The 19555-nt window shown below is 40.3% G+C and overlaps 1 protein-coding gene across 1 annotated transcript in view; it reads left to right on the forward strand.

Moving 5' to 3' along the window:
* Positions 1 to 19555, forward strand: part of magixb (MAGI family member, X-linked b) — a 40454-nt gene that overhangs the window by 2437 nt on the left and 18462 nt on the right. The window contains exons 2-4 of the mRNA XM_008278150.1: positions 9810 to 10099; positions 11993 to 12109; positions 17619 to 17738. Of these exons, the coding sequence (XP_008276372.1) occupies positions 9820 to 10099; positions 11993 to 12109; positions 17619 to 17738 (517 nt within the window). The 5' untranslated portion in view covers positions 9810 to 9819. The remainder of the gene's footprint in view (positions 1 to 9809; positions 10100 to 11992; positions 12110 to 17618; positions 17739 to 19555) is intronic.

Genomic DNA, 19555 nt, shown 5'->3' on the forward strand with positions numbered 1-19555 from the left:
TGAGTAAAAGATGACCTGTTGTCACAGCGGTGTTCCTCGGAAGAGCAGAGTGTACACAACACATCGCGCCCCGCTAATGTGCCCCCTGCCTTGACCTTGATCCCGTGACTCTAAATATACAGTTTCCCCCAAAGGGAACATCACTGAGCTGGTGTTATCCTGTCAGGTGTTTGTGTGTGTGTGAATGAGCGCCACTCCAATACTTCACAATGTTTTAATCTCATACTAAGTCCCCTTTTGTAGTCAACAGCAGAGCAGCTTTAATAACAGTTAAATAAAACCATGCACTGGAGTAGATTTAGTATTTATTGATTGCATGAAGAGAGTGCACTCTGCATCCCATGTATTCTTATCAGCTTTTCATGTATTGAGTTTGTATCGAGTGTGTAAGAGGGGCAAAATGCCTCCGTGCATGTGACAGAGGGAGATATTTTGTGTTTTTTCAACTCGCAAGCATTTAATCTTTTATTTTTAAATCTGCCACTGCTGTCCGTTTTGTGTCGAACACTCGCGTGCCCTAGATTTGAAAGTGAGTGAGCATCAGGGAAGGTTTAGTACACCCCATGTTGCTCGCACAGTTTGGTGTAAATGTTTCGGAGGGAGAGGTCAGGGCGCGGATACGAGATAAGACCATGAAGTGGGAGACAGGAGAATTCTCTTGTACATTTTCCGTCTGGCTGCCACTCCACCAGTCTATCAGTTCAGACGAATTTAAGGTCACTGGTTATTTAAGATGCTTTACTTGGCTGACCTCCAAAAACCACCCATGGCAGGATGCTGTAAGATTAGGAGCAGTGTGCTTCCCCACAGGTTAGAGTGAAGAGAGGAGCTTAGAGTTTGATGTGTGGGATGGGATCAATCGGAGGGTTTTGTTTTCGTCACCTGTCCCTCATTTTTTGCAAATATCTGCCTAGAGGGCAGAGGGTCCAAGATAATCATTATGTAATCTAAGTTTTCAACACTACTGGTGGAAATGTTAAGAAATGTTAGTTAATGTTACAAATGTAACAAAAAAGGAGAGCTGAATTAATTAGTTGAAAATGATTTATTTATTTTAGCAAATATTTTGATAGTCCATTAGGGGTGTAACAGTACACAAAAATCATGGTTCGGTACGTACCTTGGTACGGAAGTCACGGTACGGTACGGTACGGTTCAGTTCTCAGCTAAGGGGGAAAAATTCAACAAAAAATAAACCTGCTCATAATTAATCCAAAACATTTGTTTATTGTATTAAACCAAAAAGCTGTTAGCAGCTCAGTAAATCAAACTAAATGTACAATGTACACAAATGTAACACAAATACTGCTGCATCGTTCTCAATATCAAATAAACAAAATAAAATAAATAAAAGTACAAGTGCAGCATTAACAATTCCACCTTATTGGTCTGCTGTAACTATAACTGAATTACTTTTCCAGTATGAAACAGGAAGACACTGCTGCAAACAACCAAGTTCAGCGATAAATATGAAAAATAAAAAAATAGTTTTCAAATAAATGAAAGAAGTATTATGCAGCCAAATTTGAGCTTGTGTGCTGTTCATAAATGGGTCGAGTTTGTAAAACGGTTTTCGTCTTGTCGACTTGTTTTTATCCTTTTTCGGACTTCACCAGGAAACCGAAGTGATCCCAACCGGGTGATTTTAATGACACTGGAGCGTCTTCCAGATCTGGCTTGTTGTTGTTGTTGTTAGCATTTGCCATCCCATTTGCTAGCCATACACACTAGGCTTATAAGGAAGCGCCGACAGGAGAATAAACAGTCTGTCACATCATGTGGTCCTCTGGAAACTCCTACTAGTTTTTAGCTCCGCAATACTGCACAACTGTGAGCCGCAGAAAGTCCACCGCAACTGTGGGCGCCATGAGATTTAAAGTTTCGCATTTGAAACAATTCTGTACATTGGCCATTCTTAATAGTCTTAAAATTTTCGTACCGTGGTACACGTCTGTACCGAACCGAAAGGGCCTGTACCGAACGGTTCAGCATGAATATGTGTATTGTTACACCCCTATCATCCATTGATAATTTTTTATTAAGAAAAAAAATGCTAAACTATGATTTTAGCTTCTTATTTGACACAATACTTCACATTGTTATTAGTCCGATGTGATATAGGGGTTTGTGACAGACATGTTTACCACCAAAAGATGAACTGGTTATTCAAACCAAAAAAATCTTTAAAATAATCAATAATCAAAACAATGGTTAAGTGCAGCCCGAGTGTGACACTGTACCATCAATTATTGTGACTGTAAAGATTTTTGACAACAATTATTCAACAAGAAAATGTAGGCAAAATGACAATCTGACAACCAGTTATTTGTTTAATTTAGAGCTAAGGATTGCTTTTTTTCCCCTTTTGTCTTTTACTATTCACCAATTATCAGCAGTTTTTTGATTGACCAAAGTCAGTGAGTGTAAAACAACATGATCTTATTACTTGTATGGTCTCATTAACCGGCGAAAACCCCTAAATATTTGATTTAGAATTAGACTAATCAATAAATCAATTAGTTGACAAACAAGTCAGCAATTAATCATAAAATAGTTGATAGGTGACATTTTTTATGTTTAGCAATTGATCAAGTAACTGGAAAAATAATCTGTGATAATTAAAGTAATCATTAATTGCATCCTTATTTCAATTTATAGTCACATAAAGACAGCAAAGCCTAAGGTGCAAAACTTAAACATGAAAAACTGTGAAACATACAATCAGACATTTACTAAACAAATTGTTTCATCTCCAGTAGTATTCGAACCGACCTCTGTGTGTTGATGAATGCTGTCTTTAAGTTTACCTTTAACGTGCAGCAACGGTGCAGTAATAAGTATATTATGCAACCATCAGTCGTGCTGACTTTGGACGGGCTTATGCAGACTTACAAAGAGCCGTGTGTCTTTTCATTTGCTTATTCACCACCAGCGTTTGCAGAGAGACCCACAAATGCAGCCCTTTAGGCATGCTGGTCACATTCTAGCTGACAAAACATGCAGCCAGTCCATCAATATCCACCAAAATTCACATTTAGGAACGCTGCCTTGAACTTTCACTGCGCATGCATAAAATACTAAATAAGCTTACATAAAGTCATAGAGCATTCTAGCTGAGCTAATTGAACACGCTAATTTCATTACCGCACAAGTCATTTAGAGCAGAAATAAAATGTGGACAACAGAGCGAGCAATGGTACCACCAAGTGAAACCAACAGCAGCGTTTATGAGCACATTTCAATTCTGCTCATGCAGCGCAGGAAAACAATTTAGTGATAGCAACGTTTAGCATCAGATAATCAGACCGAGGGAAGCAGGGTTTGATCCGAGCAACACGGTCAAAGGAAACTGATCGTGTTAAAAGTTTCTCGCCCTTTCGCAAAAATTTCACAAACTCTGCTGTGGTCAAAGCCGATTATGTCAGAGAGTGATCTACAAGCTGAGAGGCGGCTTTGATGGGATGAGGGCCGGCATCTAGATAGACATCAGGAACATGTGGAGAATCACGAGAGCTGACAGTCACCGCTCTCACCATACAGCCGCACGGATGTTATTGATACACGGAATAGATGTTGAGCTGCTTGGATGAAGGTTAAAATCATTGTCAACAACTGTGTGGTCAATGAAGCTGCTTTTAAGTGCCGTCTTAAATGGAAGGGTGTGCACGCTGGACTTCACCCACGCTGAATAAATCTATCACCAAGAAGTTGTTTTCTTGGCCTTGCCAGAGATACTTTTAACGGAGCGATTCAATTATTCACTTGTCTTAATTGATGTGTTTTGCTTACGCCCTTTCTTTTTTTTTTCCCTGAAGGTCTTCGAAGACATTCTCCAGCCCAATGTCAAGTGCTATTCCCTCTTGTCCTTGCTTCGTTGCTTGAAGTTGACTTTGAATTATTGAGCTCCATGGCAAAGCTCATCTTTGTACCTTCAATAAATTAACACCCTGGAGATCCAACCTGAAATAACTGCTTAGTTAATTTGTCCTGTAATAAAGACGTTTCGTTGTAGACCATGAGCTGCCGGGGGTGAAATGGCCCCAGCTTCGTTACACTAATCACTGCAAAGAATTTAATTGTGCTGGACCTCAGATTTTTGCATTAACGCGGCTGCACCATAAGGTATTATTACTGTGCAGCAATTAAAATGTTGAGTTTGTTAGGATGAAGCTTAAATTATAGTTTGGCTCTCTTTTAGTAGGAAAAAATAATTTTGGTGGTTAATTAACTAAGAACAATGGCTGTTCTCTGGATAATACAGCTGTGAGTGTTCGTGCACTTCAGGCTGGAAAGTCATTTTCAAACAGAAAACTCTGTGTGCCGCAGCTGCTTAGACTATGCACCGCGCCATAATAGCCTCCAGCATATTCTTTATGCTTTCTGAATAAACAGATACAGTCAGTAAATAAAAAAAATATCTAAGAATAGCCCCCAAGTCAGGAGGCTGTGTGTTTTGCCATTGACAGATTGCTGTGGTTTGAGATTACACTGAAAGGCCAGAGTTGCAAAGCCGTAGAGATCCTGAGCAGGTTGCTGCTGGAGAGGAAGTCAGTGGAAACAGGATCTGTTTTGGTCAGCTCTTTCCTGACCCAAAGGTCAGAAATCTCAATAGAGCATTCTTTTTATAGGTTTAGATATCCTTGAATCCATATATTGTGTCCCCCCCTATAGGTATATTGTCAATATAATTCATTTGGAGCAGCACATGTATGTTGTTTTTAGAAAACAGAGGCATATAGGCTAGAGGGATGGAGACGTCAGTTGGTTCAAACCTTTGGGACTGACACAGAGTATCTCAAAAGCTATTAAATGGACTGTTATGAAATTATGCAGAGCCAGGGGGATGTATCCTACTGTGGCTTATTCTGTCTCAGATCATCAGGGGCCTTCTGCTCAACCGTCTCTGATTTGCTTGAATTTTATTTATTTATTTTTTAATCATACACTATGGATATTTAAAATAATTGCCTAACAATCCACTTTTAGCACTTTTTTTCACACGTTGACATTTGAGGCTATGTTTGAACAATAGTAAGACTTTTTGTTTTATTTCTCATCACACCAGTGATTCACAATCTGCAGTACTGGACAACTAGATCAAATAGTCTCCAATTATGGGTTAAGAAAATATGAAAAATAAATTAAGCTGGGAAAAGTCATATTTTTGAGCACACATTAATAAAAAAAACAAAAAACTGAAAATGCAGAAGTCAACTAGTGATATGTTCTGAACCGTATGTAGCTGCATGTAACAATGATAAAAACAAAACATAAAATACTTTTTAAATTTTTTAAAATAAAAATAAAGTTACTTATGTTGATGTCTCGTAACTTAATTGAACAGATATAACAGGCTGTACAACAAAAAACAAGAAATTACCCTGATAGTCTAATGAAAGTAACACAGAATGGTCCAGATTCTGAATCAATTACATTATGAGAAGTAACAGTGAAAATTTCAGGCTTTTATCTTTATTAATTTCTGAGAAATTGTTATTAAAACAAATTTTAATATGCGAAAAAAAGTGCTGAAAGTCGGTTGATGTGCAGTTTTAAAAAATATCTCAGAAAGTATTTAATATATCAGGCTAAAATTTCACCAATGTCTTTATAAATATCCTCATGTTAAGCTATTAAAAGTTTAAGCAAATCAGAGATGCTTGAGCAGAAATATTTCGAAAAATGTGACGATCTGAGACACTGCCTCTCACGATCCCTTCTAACATTTCGCCACCACGAGGCTGATGTGGTCTTTTAGTGAAAATTCTTCATTGAATTTAGTGCAGACTTTTATGTTCCCAGTAGGATGAACTCTAACTTTTCATCCCCTGTGAAACTAGCAGCATCCTCGTCACCTTCACCTCGTCTTTTTCTCGCATGCTAAACTAAGATTGTGACGATTTTAAACGTGATACCTGCTAAATATCAGCGCGGCACTGTGAACACATAGCGGATGAAACCGCTGCTGTGCCTAAGTATAGCCTCACAGCGCTGCTAGCGTAGCTGCAGACCCTTCATCTTGTTTTGGAACAGCACGAGCGAGAGTGAATAAGAGGTCATCATTTTACCTTCTCATCAGCTGAATGTCACATATTGCCATTTGGAGTTAAATAAATTCCACACGACAGCTCAGATTGTTCCTAAATCAAATCCAGCGTGTTTATACACAAGGTAAATGTATTCACTGCAAATGACTGATCACCTAATAATCCCCTGAATTACATGACTCCCTCTTGTGCGGCGCATTCCTTCCCCGGCCTTGATAGCACAGTGTTTTTAATGGACACAGTAGGACGAGTGTGCAGGGCCAGTTTGTAGCGTCAACACCAACAGCAGAGAGAGCACGGCGGTGTCAGGGTACGTGTCTGCAGCGGGACGAGTCCAGGCTTCAGCGGACCTGACAGGCTGTGGCTCATTAAACCCCCATCAGACGCGGGAGGTCAAGACAACAGCTACATCTTGGGCGACACACTCTGCCTCTATGCGTACTATGCAGACACACAATGCAACCGTTCCAACAGGATAATACTCCAAACCTATCAGTTGTTTTATTTATAGCATTTTAATCTTTTACCGCCGAGAAGTTCCCAGAAATCTTTAGACAAAGCATGAAGAGACCAACGGCTTATAGGGTTATTATTCAGGATGGGTGCACATGGGATGTTGTGTCTGATTTGATGGCGAAAAAGTTGCTTCTGTTTTTATTCTCCTCTCACAGCACGCGTGATGCACATTGTGTTAGGCTTTTTGTGCGTGGGCGGATGGCTGGCTGGCTTTGGGGAAGCAGGTCGACAATGTTGCTGCAGAAGGTTTCACAGTGGGGTAGAAAGAGACAGAGAGAGAGAGAGAGAGAGAGAGGAAGAGAGGCACTGGGGGCAGTGTTTGGCTAATTTCAGGCTGAAATATGCAGGGCTCCATGTTTGATTGTGTTTCATTCAAATGTGCCAGATGAGCAGTGACAGGACATCAAGACTCAAATGCAAGTTGTGTGTTTTTGGGTTCTCGATGCTTTCGCGACAGCTCGACTGTTTCTCTCTAGTTTTGACTCATGTCGCCTGAGCTGAAGTCCCTGCAAGGTCAAACAAGTGAGTTCCACGCCAACCTCAGGCTGTGTGGCGCCTCTCGATCTCTAGCTGACCTTTGTGCTTCCTCTTTTTTTCCTCTCCTCTCCTGTTACTCTCTGAGTGCAAGAGAAAAAAAACAACAAAAAACCCACAAACAATCCATCTGTATTTCTTTGCTACACGGTTCTGCTTTTTATATTTCAATCCTGCTGCACTCCCGACCTCCCCGTTTCCTCATTTGTCCATTTCTGCACGGAGAAAAGAAGAAAAAAAAAAACCACACCAGGGACCTCACTTCTTTAGCTCAGCAGTTGGAGAGAGGATGGAAGAGGATCTCTGTCAGATCTGCCAGTTGAATGGCCAGTCAAGTGGAAGGGATTAGATATATCCTGTCCTTCTCTCACTCTTTAAAGCAGCCTTATTAGGCCTGCTGGGCCCACAGGACCCAAGGGGGGCTTCCTGCTAGGGATGGGCTCGGTGTTGCACTCATGTTATTCCCACCCAGCCAAGGGTCACCACAGCCATTTAAGAGGATTGCATCCCGGTGATGTGTAATTGCTAATCTTATGGCCACGCTGGACCTGGAGATCAGTATTGTCCGCTTTATTGTTGGAGTATTGTGTTTAAGCGAGTTTGTATTAATGGAGGTGACCCGAAGTAAGTAGAAATATATTTAGTAGCTTTCTTGTCAAGTGATAGATGAGACGATTGGTACCACAGTCATGTTGCGATCCTGATTACAAAGCCTGAGCCAGGAATCAGGAAGATTTACTTTGCTGACTGGAAGTTGGGGGAAACAGTTTGCCAGGTGCTCACCAAAGGAAAAGAAATCTCCAGCATCTCGAAAGTTCCAATTTAATTTGCTACAAGCTATTTATCTGGTTTGTCTGTGCATAGCATTCACACATTATTGGTTGTAGTTTTGTTTCTTGGCAAGGTGCAATATTAACATCTAATGGGTTCATCTGAGAGTCATGATCTGGACAGATATAAGAGTGGTGTCAGTTTCCTCATCTTAACTCTCCACAAAATGTGAAGAAGTACCCTTAGCCAAACGTCAAACTATTCTTTTAATAGCAATCCCCCCCCCCATTTTTTCCCCCCTTTATTCTGCATTTGTGTGTTTGACTCTGATACCCTGCTGTCCTGTGTGTCGAGGTGAAAATGCTGCTCTGATAATGTCAGAGGGACATTTTGTCTGATCTCTGGCATCACGGCTGTCACATCACGGACGACTCAAACAAATCTTCACCGTGTCAGCGACATCCACAGCCCACACACACGCAGCTGCTCTCCAGGAAGCATGTCGCAACAAAACGCATTATTTTCAGACCAGCTTTGCCTGAAGACTTCTCACCTTAACTGCAACCAGCTGCCATTAGCACACAAAACATGCCATCAATTGCAGCATGTGAGCTGACAACATGAGGATCTGTGCACACGAAGAGACTAAAAATGTTAATTATTAATTGTCCAGAAAAATCTTTATATTTGTATTGAAGTACACTGTAAAAAATACAGATTTCCTAGAAAATATAAATAAAATTTGAAAAATAGACATTAAAATATCATTAAAACCTGTAACTGTGACTAATCATAACATTTACAGTTTTTCAAAGAAAATGGTAATTTTTTGGTAAAAAAGATATTCACAAATGAATGAAAACTTTACAAATATGTCTCTTTTATTTAATAGATGACTTTTAAATTCAATTATTATACTATACTACTATGTAAGTATCAATAAAATATAGGTAATTTTCATTATTTTATAAACATCATTAAACAATATGATTTAAAAAATACACAATCTAATATTTAAAAAACTATTGCAAATATCTGTAAAATATTTATATTTGCAGCACATTTAAATGCAGTAAAACAATATAATTTTAAAACCATACATTTTAAAAGAATAACAATGTTTGATGTGGACATTATTCACAGCCCACATGTAAATTAATATTTTTTTCTGTGATTTTAAAAAATATATATTATCTGTGTTATAACAAAACAGAGAAAATCTGTAAATTGTTCAAAAACTGACACGTTCAAATTGTTAAAAACATTACATTTTTACAGTGTAGGGCTAAAAATATACGTTTTAATTATGGACAATTATTGTATTTTTATTAGATGGTTATTTTCCTATATTAATATTACAGTATTTTTTTTGCTCCCCTGTTACCAAACTATCATTGTGTTTTTTTTGCTGTTGTTGTTGTTTTTACAGTGTAATAAGTGTCACTGGAGATACAGAAATTACTGCAAGTATTGGACTGTAGTCACAGGGTCTTAGGTTGTCCATCAGCATGTGTGTGCATTCATGACTCGTACCTCTATCAAGCGCAAATTTTCCCATGTGACTGTAGACGTGTGAACTCCCATGTTTACATGTAAACACGATGCCAGCCATGAGGGAACATGAGGGAAAGTTTCTCTGACATTTTTCTGTTGGATGATCATGTTGCTGCTGTGCTGTATTACAGTATGTTTGTACAAAACAAAGGCATGGTTCCCATGAAGGGTTATAGCTGACTTTCAAACTGCCATTCTCACAGAGAAAACATCCAAACCTGTGGAGATGGAATTTAACCATGATGTGAGAAATTACAACTGACAAAGGTTAATTAATGTAAAGTCACAGGATTTTTTTCCGTGCCTGTTGTGTCATTCGCAGTTTTGGCTTTTCTGCTCTCACACCTTGTGCTCAGCCTCCGTTTCTGTTTTCTTTTTTCTTTCCAGCTCGTTTGCCATGTCTAAGACGGCGGTGAAGAAGCTGCACTGGCGTTCCAAGGTGCAGGACAGCTTCGTCCCTCTGCTGGGCTCGTCGGGGGAGCTGGGGATCGCCGTCGGTGGAGGGGCAGATTATGGAGAGTTTCCTTTTGTCACGTCGGCTCCGGGGGGCGGCCTTACAGTGGGTGATATTATCCTAGAGATTGGGGGAACACCAGTATTAGGGATGACATTAGGAGACGTCCGCGGCATCCTCAACTCTTGCCCTCATCCTATCCGTATCAAAACTGTGTCTCCAGGTATGACTCGGCACACAAACACACAACCCCCCTATTAATTAGTGCGATGCTCATTGTTTTAGCTGATGTATAAATAATCACCACACAGGCAAGGAAAGGTGTGAACATAGGTGCGCCTCCCATCTGCTGAGGGACCTTATGTATTACATATTGCTACCGATGCTTTAATATTTGCTTTTCAGAAGCCATTTTAACTTGTTGCTGTTTATCTTGCTCACCACTGCACTCAAACAATCTGTTACGCTGGTGTCCAAGCTGTTGTCCATAATAATCTCACTCAGTAACCCTCCCCTGACTCCACAGAGCCAAAACTGCAGCCTGTAGCAATTCTGATGCTGATCTGTACTCGTCAATTAGTCTGCCTATGTCAAGGCGATTGGTCAATATGTGGGTAGGAGGTCAAAATTGCTGATGACACATGACAAGAGTGTGCCGATATAGCTGTCTGTCACCCACGAGGGGCCTTGATATTTAGAACAGTCGAGGAGGGGGGGGAATGGATATCTTTGTTGGCTCTGAGCAGAGCAATATGTCACCGGAGTGTCACCTGACTGCGGCTCCCGGTGGCCTTGCTCACCAGATTGATAGCTGATTTGGCCACAGGGGTGTAAATGGGGACCTTTGCTCCTGGTCCTCCTGCCACTGGTAGATCCATTATCATTTTTGAAGTCTGCCTAGCCCTCTCTAGGCAGCTTGACTGCATATAGTGTGGACAGTGATGGATGAGCTGATGCTGGGTCGCTGTACCACACCTCCTCCTCTTACTACTACTACTACTACAACTACCTCTGCTGCAGCCTCCAAATGCAGGACACCAGGCTGCAGTCCCCAGAGGAACAGAGCACTTTAAAGGTTTTAGCATAGATGCTGCAGGACAAAAACAAAGAGTGATGATGACACACACGTTTTTAAATATTATTTAGTGTTCCGTGTGAAAGCGTAGCCACAGAGGCTCTTCTTTGCGTTGCTATTATCCTTGACATCTGACAGATGTTTGCAGAATGTGCGAGGGATTTCAAATTTGTTAGAAAATCCAATCATTGTCGGCTTATTCAGTTTCAGAGAGATAGCGTTCAGGTCTGAATTTTGCCCTTCAACAGACTGGAAAATAGCAGCTGTTTTATAACATGATGAACAAAAGCCCATCATTTCTCCCAAAAGGCAGCAGGCCAGATTAATTTCCCTTTTTACAGGCAGCAGCCATATGTGACCAGTCATACGTACGTGCATTTGACTGCCTCCACTAATACAGTTACACCACTGTGACGTTTTAGTTTTAATAGCACGCAGGAAATTCAGTCTACAACTGGGCAGAACCGCTGTGACAGACGGTGGTGGTGGTGGGGGTGGGGTGGGCGGCAGGGGTGTGGATGGCCGACCGGGCGGCAGCCTGCAGGGGAAGCACCGACAGAGTGGTCGTCTGTCAGAGTGACAAGCGTGAGACGCGCTCAGCCCATCCATAACAGCAAGTGGCCTGTCATCCGAGGCCGTAAAGCACTCGAGACGATATTAAGAGATCAGAGAGAGGAAACTGAGTCCTGGTGATCAGCCCTGCCTCACCTGGTGACAGCTTCAACTGTAGCGTCTGGAGCAATTAGCCCCAGCGCGCTGTCTCTGCATCTGCACCCGTCACTTCAAGAAACACATTTTATAGTCAGGATCTATGCGAAGCGATACAGCGAGATCAGTCGGTGTGAATGTGGTAGTCTGGGTTATAAAGCAATAGTGTTAAATCAAGCCTGGCAGGAGTAAAGATTAGTACTTAAGATAAATTTAAACATCCATCACAGCACTGTTTATGCTTACTGAGCTGTTTTCTTTATGTCTCTCCTCTCTGTTTCTTTTTGCTTCCTGCTCCTCATGCCGTACTTGTTTTCTTTGCCCTTCCCTTAGGCTCCACATTGTGCAAGGATCTCAGGTTGTATCTGAGTAAGTGCTTCACACCCGGCTCGGTGGACAGCCAGCTTCAGCAGGTCATCAGAGAGAACCTTTACCTCCGCGCTGTGCCCTGTAAGTCCTTTTTTTTTTGTGCTCCTCTTCTTGCTTGTATTTCACTACACGTCTTGTCTTTGTATACTGGCCTTTCTACAGAACTGCTGCAGACTGCAAAAAACAAAAAGCAAAAAAGCATTAAAGTGTACAAATCGTAGATGTTTACGAAGATTCTTTTATTATTTATTTAAACCCAAAGTAATATTTACAGTAGTATTTATCTTAATGTATATATAAAAACAGAACATTTGAACATGAAATACAAAAATAAATACTTAATTATGAAATCAGTCTGATCACCGTTGTGCCCTTTACAAAGAACTAATGGATTCAAAATACTCCAATTCTCATAAATTACACCTAAAAAGTAGCACATTTTAACTGTAATTTTATTGCTATACTGGTGAAAACCTATTTACAGAATTTACTGAAAAACATACACACAAGGTTGATGTAAGCAAAAATCATAATATGCCAAAATAACTTTTATTATTATATATCATTGTGTTTCTGTAGTGACAAATTTGGCAAGAGTAAATATTCCAAAAACTTACTGTACATTTACTAGACATGTGTACTTTGGGTGCTATATCAGCTGACCCATAATATTGACCTGTCAACAATATGTCAGGCCACAGATATGAAAGCTTTATTTTACAGAGCATAATAAAGAAAAAGATGCTCAGGGTAATTTAGAAAGAGCGTCATCACTAGTTAGTTACTATGCTAAAGCAAAACACTCTGTACACTGTCTGCAGCACATGTAGCAGAGTATGCGTCACAGCTGAGCAGATAGTGGTGTGAAGTCGAGCGGTGTCTTCATAATACGTTGCTTACTACCCTGTGAAATACATCGCTAGAAAGACAATAAACAATGACCCTGACCTAACATATGTACCAAGCAAGAATTTCTTCTTCCCTAATATCAGTATGAACCCTACAAATCCAGAATCTGTTGAACTCCTACCTCAGATATTATACAGATAACCTGCATACAAAGTTGAGGAAAAAACGCATTTACTTCAAGATGCTTCCCATTTTGACTTTGAACCAGTTCTATAGATCGACCCACATCTGGTCTTGTCTGCTGCAGTTTTGTGTCCTTTAAGTCTCCTCTGCAAAAATTCATCCTGTTGCCGTCATGTGCTGTATGTTTTATGTTTAAGCCTAATAAAAGGTGAATAATTAACTCAAGCATCTCTTTTTTGTTTGGTACTGGCTTCATTAATTCTTTGATAACACACCTCACAGTTGCTGCCGTGCGAGTATCTTGGTGTTAATTGGCATTTAGTCCTGCAGAACTGTTCTCCACACTTCCTCGTGTTAATGTATGCTGGTGATTCCGTTGACATACCAGCAGGGGCTGATTGTATGAAGAAATATCTTAAATTAATTGAGATCGACAGCAACAGACAGACAAGGTGCGATCACTTTGGGCATTTCCGTAGCAACAGTCTGTATTGTCACCACACTGGGTTTATCCTCAGTGGCAGTCTCCTGCTTACAATCCACACCCTTGAGCTTCAGGCTTTTTGTTTGGGTGGTGATTAATCTAATGGTAGTTGTGTTGAACAGATTTTTTATTTTTTTATACAGTGTTTGTACAATTCTCTGAAAAGAAAGCCAGTAGTCTGCACACGCAGTTTCATTTGATGCTTATGAATAAAATCAAGCACAATGGCAGCCAAAGGCAACTAGTTGTAGTACATCTGTTGCTCTTAATCCTCTATAATATGACGTCAGTGGAATCGGCTGGAGGATATAATAGCTGAGTTTTCTGAGAGAAGATTTGTGTTTTTGTGGGGATTTTCTAGCTCGTGTTGTCTTGTATGTTTTTTTTGTGTTTTTTTTTATTGTTCAGGTTGTGGTGGTGTGAAAGAGACAGACCTCACAGTGTGTCTGCAGTCTTAACCTTGCTATAGCAGCGTGGAGTTGCTGCTAATCTCTTCTTTAGTCAAGGAAGTAGGTCATGTGGGACAGGCTGCCACCACGCCACACAACACTCTTGCTGAAAGAACAAGGAACAGTTCAAAACTCACAGGAGAGCGCAAGAGACATCAAACTGTCACCGTTATAATACAACATGCATATCACATTATACTTTAATTGCAGTTTTAGCCATTTAAAGCTCTTTCATTACTTAGCCGTGCATCTACCAGCAGCTGCTCAGGGACTGAATTCCCCAAATTGACATTAGTGCTTTCAGCTGTTTGGTAATCAGAACGGGAAAGATGTGTTGGTCAGAGAAGGTTTTAGATGTTTTTCCGTGGAAACTGTGTGTTTGTGCAATTTATTGACCAGAGGTGTTACATGGAGGAGTCCAGTCTTTCCTCCACCAGTGGTGCCAAACTTTGCAAACTACATCCCGTCTCTAAGTGATTTATTTTAGCAAGAGTGACAACAAGGCAAGCTCGGCCTCCTGGGTGTGTAATCCCCTGATCTGCTGAAGATGACACAGTAAGATGCTGTTGTTCTCGTGCTGATACCAACACTCACATGCTAGCCTGATCCCAAGACGGCTCGGGATCACATCGCATCTAATTTCAGACCACTTGTAAACACATAGACGCTGAATTTTCCTCCTTTTGTTGTTGTTTTTTTTTCCCTCAAGGAGGCAGCTGTGTTTAAGAGGAACTTAAAGCTGAGGAGTTTTCATCAGTGGCTCATTGTGGCCCCCTTCAGGACCACATGTATGTTCCTGCTGCTCTCTTTGTTGACTCTCTGATGTAGTTTGTTGTAATTTCCAGCTTTAAATCACCTTATATTGTGATTAATTAGCCTCAGTTGACGTATGTTAAAGATGTTTTTCGATTGCGAGAAAGCAAAGACAGTACGTCAAGGCCTCGCTTTTGATATGCATTTTTCTCGTTTAGATGCTATTTCTTTCTGTGGCTTATTACTGCTGTGCTATTTAGAGAGTATTTCAATCCTTAAATCCTTTTGATGAGACAGTGTTCTCTGATATTGAAGCTGGCACTGATGCAAGAAATAACATTACAAAGGCTCAGTCAGGAGGGCAGTGCATAAAAATGGAAATGAATGACAGAATTAAGTGAATGCAGGCTACTGTATCAATAATCTAGAGGGGGAATTAAATTAAAAGCAAATGTCCATCAGTGCCAAAGTGGAGGAGGGGATGACTGCAGTCTAATGGGCCTGTGTGCTCATATTGAAGCAGACAGGATGCGTAACCATGAAGCTTTGGGGAGCCGGTACATGTGTCAACAAACAACAGCATACTGTATGTTCAGTCCATTGAAGACAAACCATTTTATACATACCAGCTTTCTATTTCATGTAAGTTGCTCATTTTTGTGTCATTCATTTTGCTCCGTGTGCAGGGTTTGCAGACCTTGAATTACCCTCTTCAACTTTTCCATCCACTTTTGTATAATCGCTCTAACCATTTGTACATGTGCCCTTGGATGATTCAGAGCCAATGTCATGTTATCAAGGCTGGCTGTGTCTCCGTCTCCCCCCACAAAAGACTTTTCTAATTGTCTTCAGAGTGAGTCAGAGATAAGAAACATCATCATTTAGTTATTCTAATATGCTCGCTCCAGCATGTCAGGCAGACTGTCTGTGGCCTTTTCAACTGTAGGGTTCATTGTTAGCTATTTGTGTGCAGTGATCTTGACAGACAGCTCTCTCTGGGTGTTGATACATAGTTCTGTGTAATTACCTCTTCAATCCCTCCCTCGCCCCTGTCTCGGGGGATCAGTGTGCAGCAGCCTACAGGGACAGGCGGGGAAGAAGAAGATGTCAATAATCCATCCTGTCTCCCCGCTGACATGTCATATATATCTCCGAGGAGGGTGCATAGATAATGAATCCTCGCCTCGCGCCATATCAGCTGGAGAGATACTGTGCGTCCTGAGGGGAGGAGGAGAATTACATACACGTCAGATGCCATCAGGAGATTTGCTATTAGACCTTTAATTAGACACAAAGACCTCTAATTTCCTTTAAGAGTACAGATTGGAGGTGCAAATGCATGAGACGTGTTACCTGTTAGTTTCTGCAGTGTCTGCGGTGATGAAACATGGCACAACCTGGAAATAGGGATGGACTAGTAGATGGAGTTGGTGTGAGCTTCAACATTCGGCAGCCACATTGGCCCTTATCGGCCTCTTTACAAAGAAGCAGACATTTTTCTAATCAGCTGAGAAGAGAGGGTCAAACTTCACTGGAGAGCATAGAGGGAACCTCAAATAGAGCATGTGCAATAGAAGGAGCCAGCCCGACGAGCTTTACAACTGCTGGCAAAACATCAGAAGCCGGTGTGTCATCGTGTTACTGTACATTAAACACAGTCTGTGCTACAGGAAGAAGGGGTCAGGCTAATGTTTGGTGTCCAGTGCTTTGTGTCTGTGCCGTGTGAGCTCCCTGCAGTGTGTGTGAGTTCTCATTGTGGGTTTTTTGGGAGGATTTTTTTTTTTTGGTCTATGCGCCTTTGTGTTTGCGTGCATGCTCTGTGCGGTGCTGTATGTGTCATTGTGGCTGGGAGAGCTGCTCCCAGGACAGCAGTGCATTAATCATGGGTTTTATAGGGTAGCTGGGTGTGACTCCCTCCTGCTGGCCCCACGCTGACATCACATGCGGTCCTCCAGGAGAAGGACAGAGATTTGTCCTCGGTTTGGGTGCTGCGCTTTTCTTTTCTTTTTTTTTTTTCCATCTTGAAAACGGATTTACTCATCTCAAGGTCAGAACGGGCGCCTTATAGTTCAATTTGCAAATTAAAATGACTTCACCAGATTTAACTTGGTGAAAAATGTAAAAAAAAAAAAAAAAGTGATATATTTCACACTACATGGCATGTCTGTGCTTGTGTTTAATTGTTTGTAGTTCTGAAGTGTGGGTGAAAATAGAGCAAACACTGAGATTCGCCTCCTGTAATGATGCAGAATGCTTTTCTGGACTCGTTGCTCTCTTCCAGGCCAAGGTCAATGTGAATCAATTACGATGACAGACCATTGATCATCTGAGTGCTCCATCTTTACAATGGTGATAGAAGGACTTTAAGACTTTCTCAGTGCCTCATTAATGTTTAATTCTGTTCCTATTGATCCGTCCTTAATAAAGAGGCCTTGGTGAATGGCCGTTGTCATCATTGTGCTCGTCATACCAAAGGGCAAATTTTGGTTTGCGGGTAGAGGCTCTGTTAACCTTTGGTTGTTTTTTCAGGCCAGATTAAGACACTATAGAAAAAACAGTCCACTTGTTAATTGTTGTTATCAGTTAATGTTGTAATCTGATTCAATTAGTCCTTTAAATATTGTGTTTAACTTTCCATCATGAATCACAACCTGTACAGAGCCATTTGTTTAATACCTTTTGGACTATTTCTGCATAATTTGTCAAACTAATGCAATCCTGGGCTATTTATAGTTTGCTGAGTTGCAGTTTGTTTAAACACTGCACCCAGATTGATGACCCCTGATGATTAACTGATATATCATCCATGTCAGAGCCGGTGGTATATCTATCCCCACGACTCTGATATATTACATTATATCTTCTCTCCCAGGTACAACCAGACAGCCCAGAGAGGGGGAAATCTCAGGGGTAGACTACAACTTTGTCTCCATTGAGGAATTTTTCTCCTTGGAGGAGTCGGGAGCGTTGCTCGAGAGTGGAAAGTTCAAAGGTGAGTTGGAACTATGGGTGAACGTCTCCACCAACCGCTGAGTGTTACAGTGTAACCCAGTTTTCTTCAAAGACTGTTGGATGGTGATTCATTGTGTTGTCTAAACTGTAAATTATGCTAGTGCTCATAATTATAAGATATTTCTTTGTTTAAATACTGGAAAACCATATTAACATCTAGCTGAATGATCAGTTACAGCCAAAAGAAAGCAAAGTTTAATTTGCTGTATATAATAATACGTATTACATTTATGATGTATAATTGAGATACAACTTTAAGACATATGTACGTCCTGTAGTTAAGTAAGCCTTGCTGGGTTGCATCAGAAGATTTTATATCTGAGCCGTTAGAGCCAGCGGATGGTTAGTTTAGCTTCGTATAAAGACTGAACGCCATCTTTTTTATACTGTTTGTGCTAAAATCAATGGGAAGCAGGTGACCCGGCTCTGTCTGAAGATACCAAAATACCCCTACCAGCACTTCTTAAAGCTCGATAATTAACGTGTTGCATCTGGTTTGTTTGATGTGCAAAATTGAAAAGTTGAGGTTCTACAGGAGTCTTACGTTCTAGTTCTTGACAAGGATGAATATTGGCAATACCCGTTGAACCACAACTTGTGATTTTTACATTCGTAGTGCTCCTGCTCAGATTAAACCAATGAGATATACCACATCTATGGAGATTCTCAGTCATCCAGGTCATGGTACTTCTAGAAGCTTCAGTAAAGAGCAACTAGGCTTTCACCTTCATCCAAGAGGCTCCCTCAGTTCTGAGGATTAAACTGAAGAAGCTTTGAAATTTAGGTGATAGACCATGTTAATTAGTAGCTTTGGAGGTGCTGTTGGGCTGATTTGTTGCTTTACTTATTTTTGTACCCAGAGACAGACTCGCTGTTTCTGCTGTATTCAAGCTGTATTTGAACTAAGCTAAATATCTCTTGACTTTAGCCAAATATTTTTCTGTGAGACTGGTATCAGTCTTATAATTTAGGTGTAGGATTTAAACTGGAGTCAGATGCTCTCATCCCATCATAATTTCCCTCCTGAGCAGTCATATCGTCAGGTTTCATTTTAGGTATTATCACAGAGGATAGTTGTTCATCTTAAATAGGCTTGGAATCAGTTTACTGGTTAGAGGAAATAAAAACAAATGGTTTTGAGGTATGCTGATAATATACTTTATAAGAATAGACATGTACAACTTTACTATTTATGTAAGGATCATATGGAGTGTTGCACATTATTCTGAAATAAAATATCAAATACCTGATTTGCAAATGTGATAATTTAAGAAGAGGGCTTTTGATGGAAGATGCCCCATTGACACCAATGATTTTCAATATCTATCCTCATTTTCTGATAAATAATGTACACTATTATCTAATACATAATAAAATAACTAACCATCAAAAGGTCATTATCTGTCTAAAAAACTTACTAGCAGACTTTTGTTAAGCTAATACTGCTGTGCTATATTAGCTGACTGTAGTAATAGCTAGCTAGCTTGAAATCTCCACTACTGTTGGCTAACCATTTCTGCTGATTAGTGATTTACAATAATAATGTCAGGAATTTTAATATAATTTACTGTAAATTGTCTTTTTTGCTTGGCTTATTAATGCTAAATTATGTGGCAATAGTGAAGCCGTCTAAAAAGCTGTATGTGTTAACATTATTGTTGCAATGTCTTAATTTGTTCACTTAAACATGCTTCTTGTATACATATTGGCATATTGGATCAAAATGATATATATATATATATTTTTTAAATTTATTTTATTTTTTAATTTTTTAAAGGAAAACAGACATTGTTGTAA

This window comes from Stegastes partitus, unplaced genomic scaffold (assembly GCF_000690725.1).
Source record: "Stegastes partitus isolate 25-593 unplaced genomic scaffold, Stegastes_partitus-1.0.2 Scaffold4, whole genome shotgun sequence".
Classification (NCBI taxonomy): domain Eukaryota; kingdom Metazoa; phylum Chordata; class Actinopteri; family Pomacentridae; genus Stegastes; species Stegastes partitus.